The 14,566-nt window shown below is 41.5% G+C and overlaps 2 protein-coding genes across 2 annotated transcripts in view; both read right to left on the reverse strand.

Annotated features, from left to right (window-relative positions):
* Positions 1 to 949, reverse strand: part of LOC124126811 (centrosomal protein of 290 kDa-like) — a 76,771-nt gene extending 75,822 nt beyond the window's left edge. The window contains exon 1 of the mRNA XM_048383635.1: positions 885 to 949. The gene's annotated coding sequence lies outside the window, so the exon portion shown is untranslated. The remainder of the gene's footprint in view (positions 1 to 884) is intronic.
* A 7,045-nt stretch (positions 950 to 7,994) lies between these two features.
* LOC124126799 (toll-like receptor 4) lies at positions 7,995 to 13,588 on the reverse strand. Its single transcript, XM_046490329.2, has 2 exons — positions 13,470 to 13,588; positions 7,995 to 12,143 (listed from the first exon to the last, which is right to left on the reverse strand). The coding sequence occupies exons 1-2, from the start codon at positions 13,477 to 13,479 to the stop codon at positions 9,652 to 9,654; spliced, it is 2,502 nt and encodes an 833-aa protein (XP_046346285.2). The 5' UTR covers positions 13,480 to 13,588; the 3' UTR covers positions 7,995 to 9,651.
* Positions 13,589 to 14,566: the final 978 nt, after the last annotated feature.

The following is a 14,566-nucleotide window of genomic DNA, read 5'->3' on the forward strand; positions in this document are numbered from 1 at the left end:
GTCTTGGCTTGCAAAAAAACCCTGACTTGTACAACACCTCTCATTAATACTTTACGTAGAAATACAGGCCCAGGCCCAAAACATAAACCTATCTGTCCTGACCTACCCTATTTTTGAACAGTTAAGATGACATCACTGATATTTCGAGGGTTGAGCGAATCAAAACTCAAATTCTGCTTCACACCAGTATGTGATAATATTATTATAGCAATCTGCAATTTTAGCTACTAGTCCAAAGCCTGAGTCTAGTCAAAATTCTTCTGGTCTAGTAAGATAAGCTTATTCAAGTCCATATACTAAGAATAAAATCTACTGAAAATAATGCCAAATAATGTTTGGGCAAGTATAGTCAAAAGTATTAACACAGGTGTAAAAGTTGGTTTTCGCAGGTTATAATCAGGTATCAAATCCTTGTAAAATAAATATAATATGGTGTTTTGAGTAAGAGTCCAGGAAATGTTATATTTACTCTCTTGATGTGCCGTGTTGACATGGGTAAATTTGGACCAATTGTCTTTGAATAATGATAAAGTGTGATTTTACTGTGAATCATTGAATGTTGAGAGAGAAGAGCTATCAGCATGATTAGAGCACGATATTCTGCATTAGAATACCTTGCAGAACAAAAGCACAATCTCCTTCATGATGCTGTCGGTTATAACATTTCAGGTTAACACGAAAGTCCGCAAAATCGATGCATGTAAACAATAACAAATGTTTGACATGTCTAATCACGAATGCTCAATTTCTGTCAGCGCTAAAGAACTATCTGCCGTATCACAGATGTAATGTGGAATTAGAAAATAACACATATACAGACTGTCGTCATTTTGCAGTAATGCCAAGACAGACAATGGCGTTACTAATTAATTATCATTACTTACATTATGAATCACACAATACGCAATTTCGGAATGTCCGCCATATTTCTCTCGCAGTGCGTGCTTATTCAAACAGGAAGTAGTATTACTAGCGCGCTCATCCATGGAAACGGGACGCTAAGCGCGTGGTAATATGCTCACAACACTGTTGGAAAGTGAGAGAAAATGCTATCTCATGAATCAAGAATTTATTTTCACCAGTAAATGATGACCGAACTGCGATAATTACATGTTATGTTTTTATGTGACATCTTGGTATTATACGTACGTATACCTGCATGAATCAGGCATTATACATTGTATATCATATAACCTGAGAGTTTGCCTCATATTTTAGACATAATAACTGAAATTAAATGCGTAACAATAGAATTAAAACCTCAACTTTATTTTTACTGATGTTGTTTATTCATTCATAGTATTAGTAAACATGATAAACAAACTACAGATAAATGTGTGTTGCTGGATATAGTTTTTGGCTCAAGTCACCTTTACATTTTATCAATGGTTAACATTTGATGGACATATTACTTTGACATAGTTTCTCAAATTAGCAAAGATCACGAGTCGTATTTTCAAAGTCAATCAACAACCTACGAGTTATTGTTGGAGCAGGTATACGGCTAGAATGACATCTGGAATTGCACATCAAACGTATTTTTAAACACCGACGTCGTGCTGAACAGCTGTCTGGAGAGACAATTTCAGATATTATATGTATAATGCCTGTCTGAATAGATACATGCATGCATGGGGGTACGGGTGGCCCAGTCGTCTGAGGCGCCGCGATTCGCTGTGCAGAGTTGCGTCCCTTGTGCACGAACGAAACCTATGATTGTGGGTTCGAATATGTTGTCAGCACTGTGCTCGTGGGTTTAACCGAAGTGGCAAACGTCTGAGAGCTGCATCACTTCGGGCTTTCCTCCACATTAAGCTGACACGCCGTTATATAACTTGAATACTGTTAAAAGCGGCGTTAAACCCAACTCGCTCACTCCATCCATCCATCCAACCACCCATCGATGTCAACAACACTGCTGTCTACGGGATCCATATCCACAGCTCGAAACCCCAAGCACATTCGGTTCGCCTTCCTGTTATTCGGTAAGTATTCACTGCTGAATTGGATATACAAAAGAGGGAGCTGTGTCTCACATAGATATTCGTGGATATGAAAAACCCCAGACACACTGGCGAAACTAGCTGTAGACAAAGCGGAGATATAGCCTATTCCCTTTAGTAAACTAGCTAGAGATAAAAATCAAAATCAAAGCCTACATAGCCCAAAGATGACAACCCCAGTGGGACGCAAGTAAGATCGGCAGATGGCTATAGAAAACTCAACCCAAGATCCACCAAAAGCCATACTCATATTACAAGGCTAAGACTCAGTGCTCACGACTTCAAATTGAGAGAGGAAGATACTTTAACACCCCAACCGAGAAAGATTATGTACCTTCTGTGATTTTGATGAAACAGGAGACGAGGAACACTTCCTGTTGCGATGCCCTCTCTACAAAGAACTGAGAGGGGAACTAAATTCATCACCCGGCTTTGCTATGCACCTACTTTCGCTAAAAGATACTATTAAATCCACCAGAGCCCTTTGCAAAAAATATATCTAATTTCATACACCAAATGTTGAGGCAAAGAAACTCTGCATCTCCTCCCTAAAAATATAATCATAGCAATATTTGTATTCTGTTTTGTATGTCAATGTTTTAATTAGTCATGTTCATGTTTTGTACCCTGCCCCCTGTGGGTGTTTTGTACAATAAATATTCTTCTTCTTCTTCTATTCAAAGGAAAGAAAAGATGAAATAGCCATGTCACGCCTCAGACTCGGTCACCAAAGGCACTATGACAAGGTTTGTCCATCTTGCAATCAACCTGAATCCATTGCTTACTTGTTACTCGAATGTCCCAGCCCGGGATCGGGTAAAACAAGAATTTAAGTTAGATCCGCTGTCTGTCGTAGATCCCCTAAAGCCCAAATGAAATGTTTAACCCAACATGAATCTCAACATGCAAGGCAATCTCCTGCCCTGTGGATGTCAGAACCATGACTTTATCCTCTGATTGTTCAACACCAAAGTTCATCTCATCACAAGTTTCCCATATGATTGTCTAAGATGGCACCTTCAGCAATACAACATACAATGTAGATCACTATGAGAAAATCTGGAGGACGTGTTACGGGAGACAGATGAAGGCACGAACTGTTTCTGGATTTGCGATGACCGGTCTTATTATGGTTGGAATGTACATTGTTGTTGCAAAAATAACCTTGCATGTAACTCTGCGATTGTTTGGCTACAAAACAACAGTTCGTCCTTTAAAACGTCTTGACTCCCCTACGATGTCTACATCGGCCACAGTGACTGCAATTATCAGTACATCTGTCACACTATGAGAGAGCACCTGGAAGACAGACATGGAGTCAAACTCTTCCTGAAGGACAGAGACACCATCCCTGGAGGACAAATAGCTGACGACATCACCAACGGAATAGAAACATTATTCTAACTCAATCTTTTGAAGCGGTCCAGTGGTGCCGCTTCATCGTTAATCGTAGTGTGTATTTCTCCACCAGAATGCCAGTTGGTAGCATCCTTCTTGTGCTGTTTGAGGACGTGAGGCGAGGGGACATCTCCCCAGCCCTGCTGAATGTTGTGGAGGAGAGACACATCTTCAAAGGCATCAAAACAATATCTATGCTAGTGGAACCATGAAGAATTAAAGTAGAACACCGAACGTTTATGCACTTGATAACTGGCGCATGACAAATGGCCATATATCAACGGCTTAGCCGCACGATTTTCAAACTTATTTGTCTCGACTTTCGGGAAAGAAAAAAGTGGTTGATACGCAGTGGATGGGCAAAACCAGATACCCGTGTAATTTGCAGCATTGGTTGACTATAAAACTGGAAACGGATGGATGGTAAGTGCAACTGAAGCAAGATGGGTCGCGGACCCTCATTAGTTGGTTGGTTTGTTGTTTAACGCCGCACTCAGCAATATTCCAGCTGTATGACGGCGGTCTGTAAATAATCGAGTCTGGACCAGACAAACCAGTGATTTATATCATGAGTATCGATCCACGCAATTCGGATCGATGACGTGTATCAACCAAGTCAGCGAGCCTGACCCCCCGATCCCGTTAGTCGCCTTTTACGACAAGCATAGTCGCCTTTTACAACAAGCTTGGGTTGCTGAAAACCTATTCTACCCCGGAATCTTCACGGGTCGGACCCTCATTGACAAATGACCAACGACAACAAGACATGGCACTGATTCAAGATGGCCGATCACAGCGTTATGTTTCAAGAAGACTTGGTGTATCATAGAAAGCTATAAGTAACTTGTGGTCAAGGTTTCAACAGACAGACTGTGCAGGATAGACCCCGATCTGGAAGACCGAGGGTAACATCCAGAAGAAACGACCAGTAACATGTTCTAACACTTTTGAGGACGCGACACACCATTACCAGGATTCGCTCCATACTGCCACCAACAGACTGGTATCCACGGCAATTGTGACACGACGTCTAAAAGCGAGAGGAATTCTTGCACGTGATTCAACTGAAAGGCCGCCTCTGAAGCGTCATCCCCCTGCCGCGTCATACCAAAAGACGTTAAAATATGGTACTTGTTGTTACCCTGCCTGGCGCTCGGCATTAAGGGGCTAAAACAAGGACTGGTCGGCTCGTAGTCAGTATACTGTGTCTGAGTGTGGTTTTTATGTTAAACTGCAGCGTGGCATCTCAGTGAGCTAGCACTATAAATCGGCATCAGTCCGGACTAGTACCATCAGCCACACAAACACACACACCTACATGCACGTCGCTATATAAGTGCAATAATCTTGGACGCGACGTTAAACCCCATTTCACCTCACCTCACCTCACCTCACCTAAAGCGTCATCGTAGGGAGCGCTGGCTGAGGTGGTCGAGGGGCATGTTCTGTGGGATAATCGGATATGGTCACGAATATTGTTCACAGGTGAATCTCGGTTTAATCTGAGCAGCAGGGACGGACGCAAACCAGTGTACAGACGCCAGGAGGAGCGGTTTATCGACGCCGCTGTGTTGAAACATGATTTGGGGCGGCATTATCACACAGGGGAGAACTGACTTGATTGTTGTCCAGGGTAACCTGACTGGACAAAAATACAGTGAGTTATGAGTGAGTGAGTTGGGTTCAACGCCGCTTTTAACAGCATTCCAGTTATATCACCCCGTGTCAGCTTAATGTGGGAGGAAAGCCCGAAGTGATGCAGGTCTCAGACGTTTACCACTTCGGTGAAACCCACGAGCACGGGTATGGTGCTGACAAACCTAGAAACATAATCGGGGCGAACCGGGATTCGAACCCACAATCATAGGTTTCTGGCGTGTCCAAGGGTCGCAACTCTGCACAGGGAATCGCGGCGCCTTGGACGACTGTGCCCCCGTGCCCCCGTCAACTGTCGTAAATAGCACCACAGGTTTAATGGGCAGATCCGAAATGGTCGTTTCACCTTGAGTCAAGTCTTGGTGCTTGCGTTTTTTATTACTATGGTAATGTTAGTTTCTATAAATTTCTATATAATCAGTAGACGCTTCTTCAAATTCTGCTGTATATGAATTATCTTCATCGCCATCCCCGTCATTATCGTTATCCATAGGTGGTGGTGAGGTAGCCTAGTGGGGATAGAGTTCGCTCATCGCCCTGAAGGCCCGGGTTTGATTCCGCAAATGAGGCAATTTGTGAAGCTCATTTCTGGTGTCCCCCTGCCGTGATATTACAGGAATATTGCTTAAAACGGCGTTCAACCATACCAACTAACGATATACTTAACTGAAGCGATTTGCGACCAACCACGACCACGCCAAAACACAGCCAACTATAACTGATACCAGTCACGTGGGGCGAGAAGTCCGTGGTCCGAAAATACCAAATAATAGCAATTATGGAAACAAAATAAGCTGCTGTTATTTGATGCTGACAGTGATATTTACTTATCTTGGTGATATAATATCCTGTTAAAACCAAAAGCGAATGAACTGTAACGCTATTTATTTCAGTTAGCATAGCACATTTAAAAGTGTTTAAACCTAGTGTTTTTAAGCTTTTTAACCCAAAATCTACAGCAATTGTATCCGTTACCTTTAAAACATTTAATGCTCTTAATAAGTTATCTTCCATGTTATGTCTATGTTTTTTATATGTATTTGTATTCGTTTTATTTATTATGTATTATATTTTGTGTAACATTTGTGACACTCTGATGTAAAAAGATTTCTCTCACGGGCAATAAAGCATTAATTACCTTATCTTATCTGACCCAATCTAACAAAACAGGTGAGAGCGACTAACAACACGCCCTACCTCGCCGACAGTCTAATGCAGTCTTGTTTGTACGCGGACAATCTTTCTCTTATATACTCTTAAAAAAGAAAGAAACGCTATACGGATATTTTGGCCATAAAAGCAAAACTAGCGGACCAAAAGGTGCAAAATGAAGAGGTTTAATGTGTTGTAGTGTCAGTGACAAATAGAAATGCAAACCATAAGTCGGGAAACACGTTCGATTCGGAAAAACGGACCCAGTGCATTAACATGATGGCCATGGAGCTGCACGTATTTCACGTGCAGCAGCACTATGAACGGTATTAAACTGCAGGGTTTCGGTTGGGATCAGTTTCAGCAGCATGGGTCAACACGTGATTGGCCAAGGTCGGGACGACCAGGAGTAACCATCCCCGCCCAAGATCGCTACATCCGACTGCGCCACCTACGTGAGAGGACGACCACAGCCACCTCAACCGCATCCCAAATACCCGGACTGCGCAGAATCACCGACCAGACCGTACGAAACCGTTTAAGGGCAGCAGGTCTAAGAGCAAGACGTCCTGTTCGACGCGTCGTATTAAGTCGACAACATCGTCAACAACGACTGTATTGGTGTTGTCAACACAGGGTATGGCATCAACTGCGATGGAGAGATGCCTGGTTCAGCGACTAATCAAGATTTGTCATCAGTTGATGGAAGAGCACGGGTCGACAGACGCCGAGGAGAACGTTACGCCGGAAACTGCGTACAGGAAGTGGACAGGTTTGGTGGGGGTAGCGTTATGATGTGGGTCCAGGGCAATCTTACGGCTCAACGATACATTATCGAAATTTTCCTACCACACGTCCTCCCAATTGCAGCCAACGGCAACGATGTATTCCAGCAGGACAACGCTCGACCGCATACAGCAGGGAGGCATTATACATATAACGTTGATGATCTCCGCAGGCCCTCCAGATCAACGGATTTGAACCCGATAGTGCAGCTGTGGGATGAATTGGATAGACGGCTACGCCGACGTCAACCACAACCCCAGGCGTTGCAGCAGTTGACTTTTGCGTTGCAGGCCGAGTGGGCTACCATTCCCCAGGATGTGATTCGCATACTCGGCTCTTGCATGGGAAGGAGATGTCAGGCCGCTATCGATTCCAACGGGGGACATGCGCGTTTTTGATGTTGGCTGGCCTTCACCTGGGACTTTTCCTATGTACAGATATGACTAGTGTTCTCTCCACAACATTTTGGCTCAATACTTTGTACGGTTCGTATAAATGTATTTTCCTACCTCATACAAATCTAGCTATGCGTTTCTTTTTTTTGAAGAGTATATATCCCTTCCTTGAAAAAAGTCAAATGACGCATGATCAATAGCAAGGCAGGTGTTCACATTACTTTTTTTCCTTGTATACTTCAGCTTCTTTCTGTGTCACACATACAGTAAGAAACCAACTGAAGAAATAATGAGTTCTCATGAGTATAACAATGAAAAAGGTTGCTTTTGGGACCCTTAGGGTTTCCTTCAAACGGAACATGACATTTCATGATGTGAGTAGCATTGGTGTAATTTGTTATAACGAAAGCAAGACGACACAAATAAACACTGTAGGACAGGTGTATTGGGTGTGAGTGAGTGAGTGAGTGAGTGAGTGAGTGAGTTGGGTTTAACGCCGCTTTTAACAGTATTCCAGTTATATCGCGGCGTGTCAGCTTAATGTGGGAGGAAAGCCCGAAGTGATGCAGGTCTCAGACGTTTACTACTTCGGTGAAACTCACGAGCACGGGTATAGTGCTGACAAACCTAGAAACATAATCGGGGCGAACCGGGATTCGAACCCACAATCATAGGTTTCTGGCGTGCCGAACACCGACAGACGCTCTATTAGTTACAGTTTAACCTGGATACCCAACTTAGACACATTGTACTAATTCCGAGCCGACACGTCTTTATTTAGCGCCAGGCAGGGTATCAACAAGTACCACGATTTAATGTCTTTTTGTATGACGCAGCCAAGGGATCGAACACCGACAGACGCTCTATTAGTTACAGTTTAGTTTTTACAGTTTAAATAAATAGCTGCTTGCATGTCAACATAGACAGCATAGAATATCCGAAGGTTCAACTAAAATATGACTCCTGAAATGAAGGTTTATTGAGTCGGAAAAAGAAGTAAAACTTATTATACAAAACAATTTTTTTTCATAAATTTATAGTTTCACAAGTTTACAGGACGTTGTAAAATACTGAAATGATGACAGTATAACGATGTGAGCCACCAATGTTTTCTGGCTATGACATATTTCGGTGAGAATAGGAACAACTGGCTACCCAAGTAGACACACTTCAGCACAGTATCAGGTATAGCCACATATGGCACTCTGGTTCAGAAAAAGATTTAATAGGATTCAGCATGCTAAACTCCCATTATTATTCAGAGGGACCGATTCCATTTCCTATTCTGAGTGAGTGCGTGAGTATGGTTTCTCGCAGCTATATTCCAGCAATAGCAGGGCGGGGGACACTAGAAATGGTCTTCACACGTAGTACCCATGTGGAGAATTCATTTGGCCTCTGATATACTGGATATGGGAGGTCATATTGTGACAGAAATATTGAATACGAATTAAACGAGCTCCCGTGTGATACCAGTTTTATGAAACAGTGAATAGTTGTGGTATTTGACGAGCGAAATGAATGAATTCCTGTATGAATAGGAAAACACCTACACGATTTTCAACGTAATCCAATTGTGTTTAAAAGAACAATACATCAAACACGTCAAACGTTGACACATATTAATTTGAAACCATACAACGGTCCACCTTTAGAATTCAGGCGTCCGTTCAGCAAAGTTATCGTAGCCCTAAGATTATCGTAACTCACATGCTTTAACAGAAACTTACGACTGTCGTTTTGCTACAGTACGATCGCCTTGTGGAACGGGAACATGCACCAAAATGTTTTCAATCACGTCACAATACTCAATGACGTGATTTGTGGAATTTTGTTGCAAGATCCACCGGCGAAACAATGCCATGTGATGTCAGCCTAGCAACGGGGTTGCTGCGGCCATTGAGTGTGCATAAGCTCCTCTCAGTGATCTATCATCTCACGCAATGTCGTTGAATAAGCCAAGAGATGTTGAGCTGTATCTCACTAGGTATATGTTGTCTCTCACTAGGTATATGCTGAGTGGGATGGAGGAAGAATGCAGTGTATAGCATCAATTGTATACTCAACATAGCTTAAAGAACAATAACAACCCATACAGTGGGTCACCACATTTGGTACAACAGTTCATAGGTGTCAGTAATGTTGTGTTGTTTAATAGTGTTGACCATGTAAACAACCCCCGAAACGAATGCATGCTAGTATCAGGTCGTATGTACAAGGAACATGTTATCTCCACAGATCAGCAATTTTCATCATTTTCTTTATAATTCCGATTTAGTCATGATGCACTGACTAACGTCTCTCCAGAGTCTCCGCTGATCGTCCATGTACTTCTTTACACAGAAGATGTGTCTCTCCTCCACAACATTCAGCAGGGCCGGGGAGATGTCCCCTTGTCTCACGTCCTCATACAGCAGAAGAACGACACTTCCTGCAGGTAGTATAGAGGAAGAATATACAACACGATTAACAGTAAAACTACACCATTGATCTTCCAGAAATGATCTGCTTAGAATTAGGAGCGTTTTCCAACTGGAATCTATTCCGTTGATGATGTCGTCAGCTATTTGTCCTCCTGGGATGCTGTCTCTGTCCTTCAGGAAGAGTTTGACTCCATGTCTGTCTTCCAGGTGCTCTCTCATAGTGTGACAGATGTACTGATAATCGCAGTCACTGTAGCCGATGTAGGCATCGTTAGGAAAGTCAGTACGCTTTGGCGGTTTGGCAACATTTACCAACCCAAACAACCGGTAAATGATGTTTAGGAGTAATGTCTTTCTCTGGTTTATCAAATAGATTAGAATCATGAATAATATAATCAGTGCAAAGGCAGAAACAGATAGTGACAGCCAAATCGGTCCGGAACATTTTCTCCATATTTCATCATAATGATCATAAATATAGGATGGGCGTGTAATATGGCCACTGTCAGATACACAGGTATAAGCATCTCTGTTTTCAAGTTTCACATCTGTGTGGAACAGCCACAATACAAAGCCTAAATTCTCACATCCGCAGGCCAGAAGGTTGTTGTCAAGGTTCAACGTGAAGTTATTTGTTGCTGCTAGGGAATCAAACAGGGTCCTCTCTAACTCTGATAACACAGGCAGTGAGTTGTATCTGAGGTCAAGATGTTGCAGAGACGGAGTTGTTGTGATGTCAAAGGGAATACTTTCAAAACGGTTAAAGGATAAATCAATAGCAGTCAGTTGATTTACAGAAAATATCTTAGGATCCATGACTGCTAAATCATTGCGACTAAGAATAATATTTTCTAATTTACGTAATGGCAAAAACATCTGACGTCCCTGATGAAGAAGAAAGTATTTGCTAAAGCCAATCTGAGACATCGTGAGAGTTCTTAGGCCTGGAAAAGATTTCAAGAAACCAGGATTCATGTTGGTAAAGTAGTTTCCAGAGATGTCTAAATCAGTGAGGTTCTCCAAACCATATATATTATATTGGAAGGCATACCATCCGTTAAATGCAAGGTTCACACTTTGGAGCGATACAGCATTTTTAATTTCAATGTTACCGTTTATGTAGCCCATGTCACTCAGCGTGCCATGGATATAAAAGTACTTTAGTTTGGGGGGAAAAGTGAACTTGAATGTTGGTACTGACAATAAGGAGTTGTGTTGAGGCATTGATGAGAAGAACTCGTTTCTTCTCAAGTGATTTGTAATATTCACAAACACTAATTGAGGCGCAAAGACAAGTTGGAATAAAATATGCCTGTCTCCCAGAAAATCATTATCAGACAGGTCAATATGTACAATGCAGTTTGAGAAACGTGAATTGGGTTTTAGGATAGAAGAATCAATCCATGCTATTTTGTTTTTTTTCATGGACATCTGCTCAACGCATACACCTTGTAAATTATCCAGCACTTCTTTTGTAAGAGTTCTTAGTTCAATACTACCATACTGAAAGTTAAGGAAGTTGTACATTTCATCAAATAAAATACTTGTCAGATTTAACCCATTTAAACCATACATAGATGTAACAGCCTCTACTGGGCTCACGTATTTACTTTGAGAAAGATTCAAATCCTTCAGGCTTTTCAAATAAACAAAAGACATTTTATCTAAAGCTGCTAATGGGCAACTACTAAGATCAAGGTCTTCAATTGGGATATGTTTAAAAGAACGCAACGTTTGGTTCAACACTCTCGAAATCTTGCAACCATTAAACCCCAAAAGAAGCCTTTTGAGACTGGTCATGTTGGCAAATCCAGATCCAAAGGTGGAGGTTTCATATGTGTCAATTTTCAATTCAACAACACTCCTGAGTTTACCGAAAGCAGTTTCTGGATAGCTACCCTCCGACTTTCGATCATTGTTGTGCAGATGGAGCTTCTGAAGTTTCTGCAGAGGAAGGAAGACATCATCTGGGTACGTAGTGGAATCGAGCATCAGATTGTTGTTCTGCAAGAATAGCTCCTCTAAGCTGTTAATGCTTTCAAATGTCCCATTTTGTAGCTTTGATAACTTATTGTTGGAGACGTCCAGGTATTTCAGTGCATTCAAGGAACTATTGGGTTGAATGTGCAACACGGCAATGTGATTGGTACTCAAATTGAGCGATGTTGTATTTTGGGGTAGATCATTTGGTACATTGGATAGGTTGTTGTTGGAACAGTTTACAAATATCCCTCCATACTTCACGTCATGATGGAAGGTACACGCCCAAATAACTCCTCCAGAGAGACAGACAAAAAATAATAGTATGTTGTTTGTCATCTCTAGGTTGTCTGAAATGGAACAAATACTATTTTAAGTAGCATATAAGAGTTGTCGGGTTTCACAACCATCACAATTAAGACGAACTAATAGTATTTCATTTAATTTCTTATTCAAATTTGGTCGAGCTTTCAAGATTTAAATTGTCCAGATTTAATCATACTTTTTTTTTCTTGTATAACTTTTGAAACGCCTCCTACTTTGCCCAACGTTTAATCCAACGTTCTTTCCTTATTTGCGCTTGTTTCATGTTCAATACCGCACTCAGCAAAGGTAATAACGGGGTCTGTAAATACTCCAATGTCCAATCAGACATAACGGTGATTGATATAATGATCAACGTATCACACCGTCGGAGTACGGTGACATACAATCAGCCAAGTCACCAAGCCATCGAGCCTCACCACCCGACCCATTAATCGCTTGACACAACAAGTATAGTTACTGAGGATCTTTTTAAACCCGGAATCCTCACAGGTTCTTGTATATCTGTTGTGTCAAGACAAGCATTTTTAAGCACTTCAGTATCACTGTTTACACCATTTCACGCCATTATGAACATGAATCAAAACTGGAATTTTTTTAACTGGAATTACATTTTATTGGGAGGAAGGTATCTTTGGTTCTTTTCTAAATAGGACAGAGAAAGCATTTCATTGCCCAAAATGTGATACTACTCATACACTCCGGCCTAATCTATCCTACAGTTAGGACGATATGCGTTGGTGAGACCTCCTTGATTTTGAAAGAGAGATAACATCCTGTTGTTAAGTATCATTGAACCCACTTCATGTCGTTCATCCTTAACTTTAAATTTAAAATTTAAAGAAAATACATCATGTTCACCTGACCTGGTGATGTTTAGTCTTGGTCCTCATGTTCTATTCGACCCGTGAAGATTCCGGGGTAGAATAGGTCTTCAGCAACCCATGCTTGCTGCAAAAGGTGACTATGCTTGTCGTAAAAAGGTGAGTAACGGGATCGAGTGGTCAGGCTTTCTGACTTGGTTGATGCATGTCATCGATCCCAATTGCGTGGATGGATGCTCATAATATTAATCACTGGATTGTTTGGTCCAGACTCGATTATTTACAGACCGCTGTCATATAGCTGGAATATTGCTGAGAGCGGCGTTAAACAACAAACCAAACCAAAACCAAATCATGTTCTATTCGGCAGTTGTAGTAATTACACCGTCATCACAACAAATGTACAAAGTCTTTGCATTGAGATATTACACTGACTGCAGTTTCCCAATATATTAGCATTAAGTCATATACCATTATGACACTCACTCACTGACTCACTCACTCACTTAAATACATTACGATACTTACATATTAACATGGATCTTCGTTCAACACAACTACTTCTCAGTGCGCCGGCTATGGTCTTTTCCGCTGTTGTGGTGCAAGTGAGCTCTGATTGTAGTGACGCCCCAAGTGAGATCCGGGTTTCAAGGACTTTTTATCATTGTGACAACGTGAACGGAAATAATGACCCTGCCAAAACAGAGGAGTAAATCTATGCAACACGTATGCTTATGCACGAAATATGTACGACATTATATGTAATATGAGACAGCCGTTATGATACATATTTGTTTTATATATACAGTGTTTGGGGTAACGGTTGAGGTGTGGTTGTGTGTGCAGCTAACCCTTACCCCAATCCAAGTAATATACTGCTAGAGGGGACAAAAGGAATTTACATTTATAACAGCATCACTTTCATAATAGCATCACTGATGTATTCTCCATATCCCTGAAACGGTTCTCACTGTCTTACATAGAGATGTTTACGACATGGTTTAGGAGGTCGTAGCGCTAAGAGGCTTTCGTGAAACGGCACCCCGGACCTGACATACAAGCTCTCATACTTAAGGGCCGGTCATGTACTAGATGTGTCAGTCTCTAGGGGAGGATAATAAATTATGCACTAATTTGGGGAGGGTCTTGATAAAATGGATATTTTCTAATAAAAAATGTAGTTTTTTCATTTTTTCTTGATAGGTTGATAAAAAATATACAAAGGCCATGGGGAGAGTCTTAAAAATATGATAACCATTAGGTTGGTACAGAATTACATATCGTTGGTGAAGGATTAATAGTCACAACTGTTCTCTGTCCATCATGTTGTTACAATATTATCCAATAGAGTCTGTTGTTTTTAGTTAACGTCATCATATTAATCCCTCGCACTTATTACTTTATTACATTCATGAAAGTGCGATCCATTTACCATCAAATGGTTTTGCTTTGTTGTGTGAGTGGTGGGTGCTAGAGTGAGTGAGTGAGTTGGTTTTTTACGCCGCTTTTAACAGTATTCCAGTTATATCACGGCGTGTCAGCTTAATGTGGGTGGAAAGCCCGAAGTGATGCAGGTCTCGGACGTTTACCACTTCGGTGAAACCCACGAGCACGGGTATGGTGCT

This window comes from Haliotis rufescens, unplaced genomic scaffold (genome assembly GCF_023055435.1).
Source record: "Haliotis rufescens isolate VD_foot unplaced genomic scaffold, xgHalRufe1.0.p SCAF_5, whole genome shotgun sequence".
NCBI classification, from domain to species: Eukaryota; Metazoa; Mollusca; class Gastropoda; order Lepetellida; family Haliotidae; genus Haliotis; species Haliotis rufescens.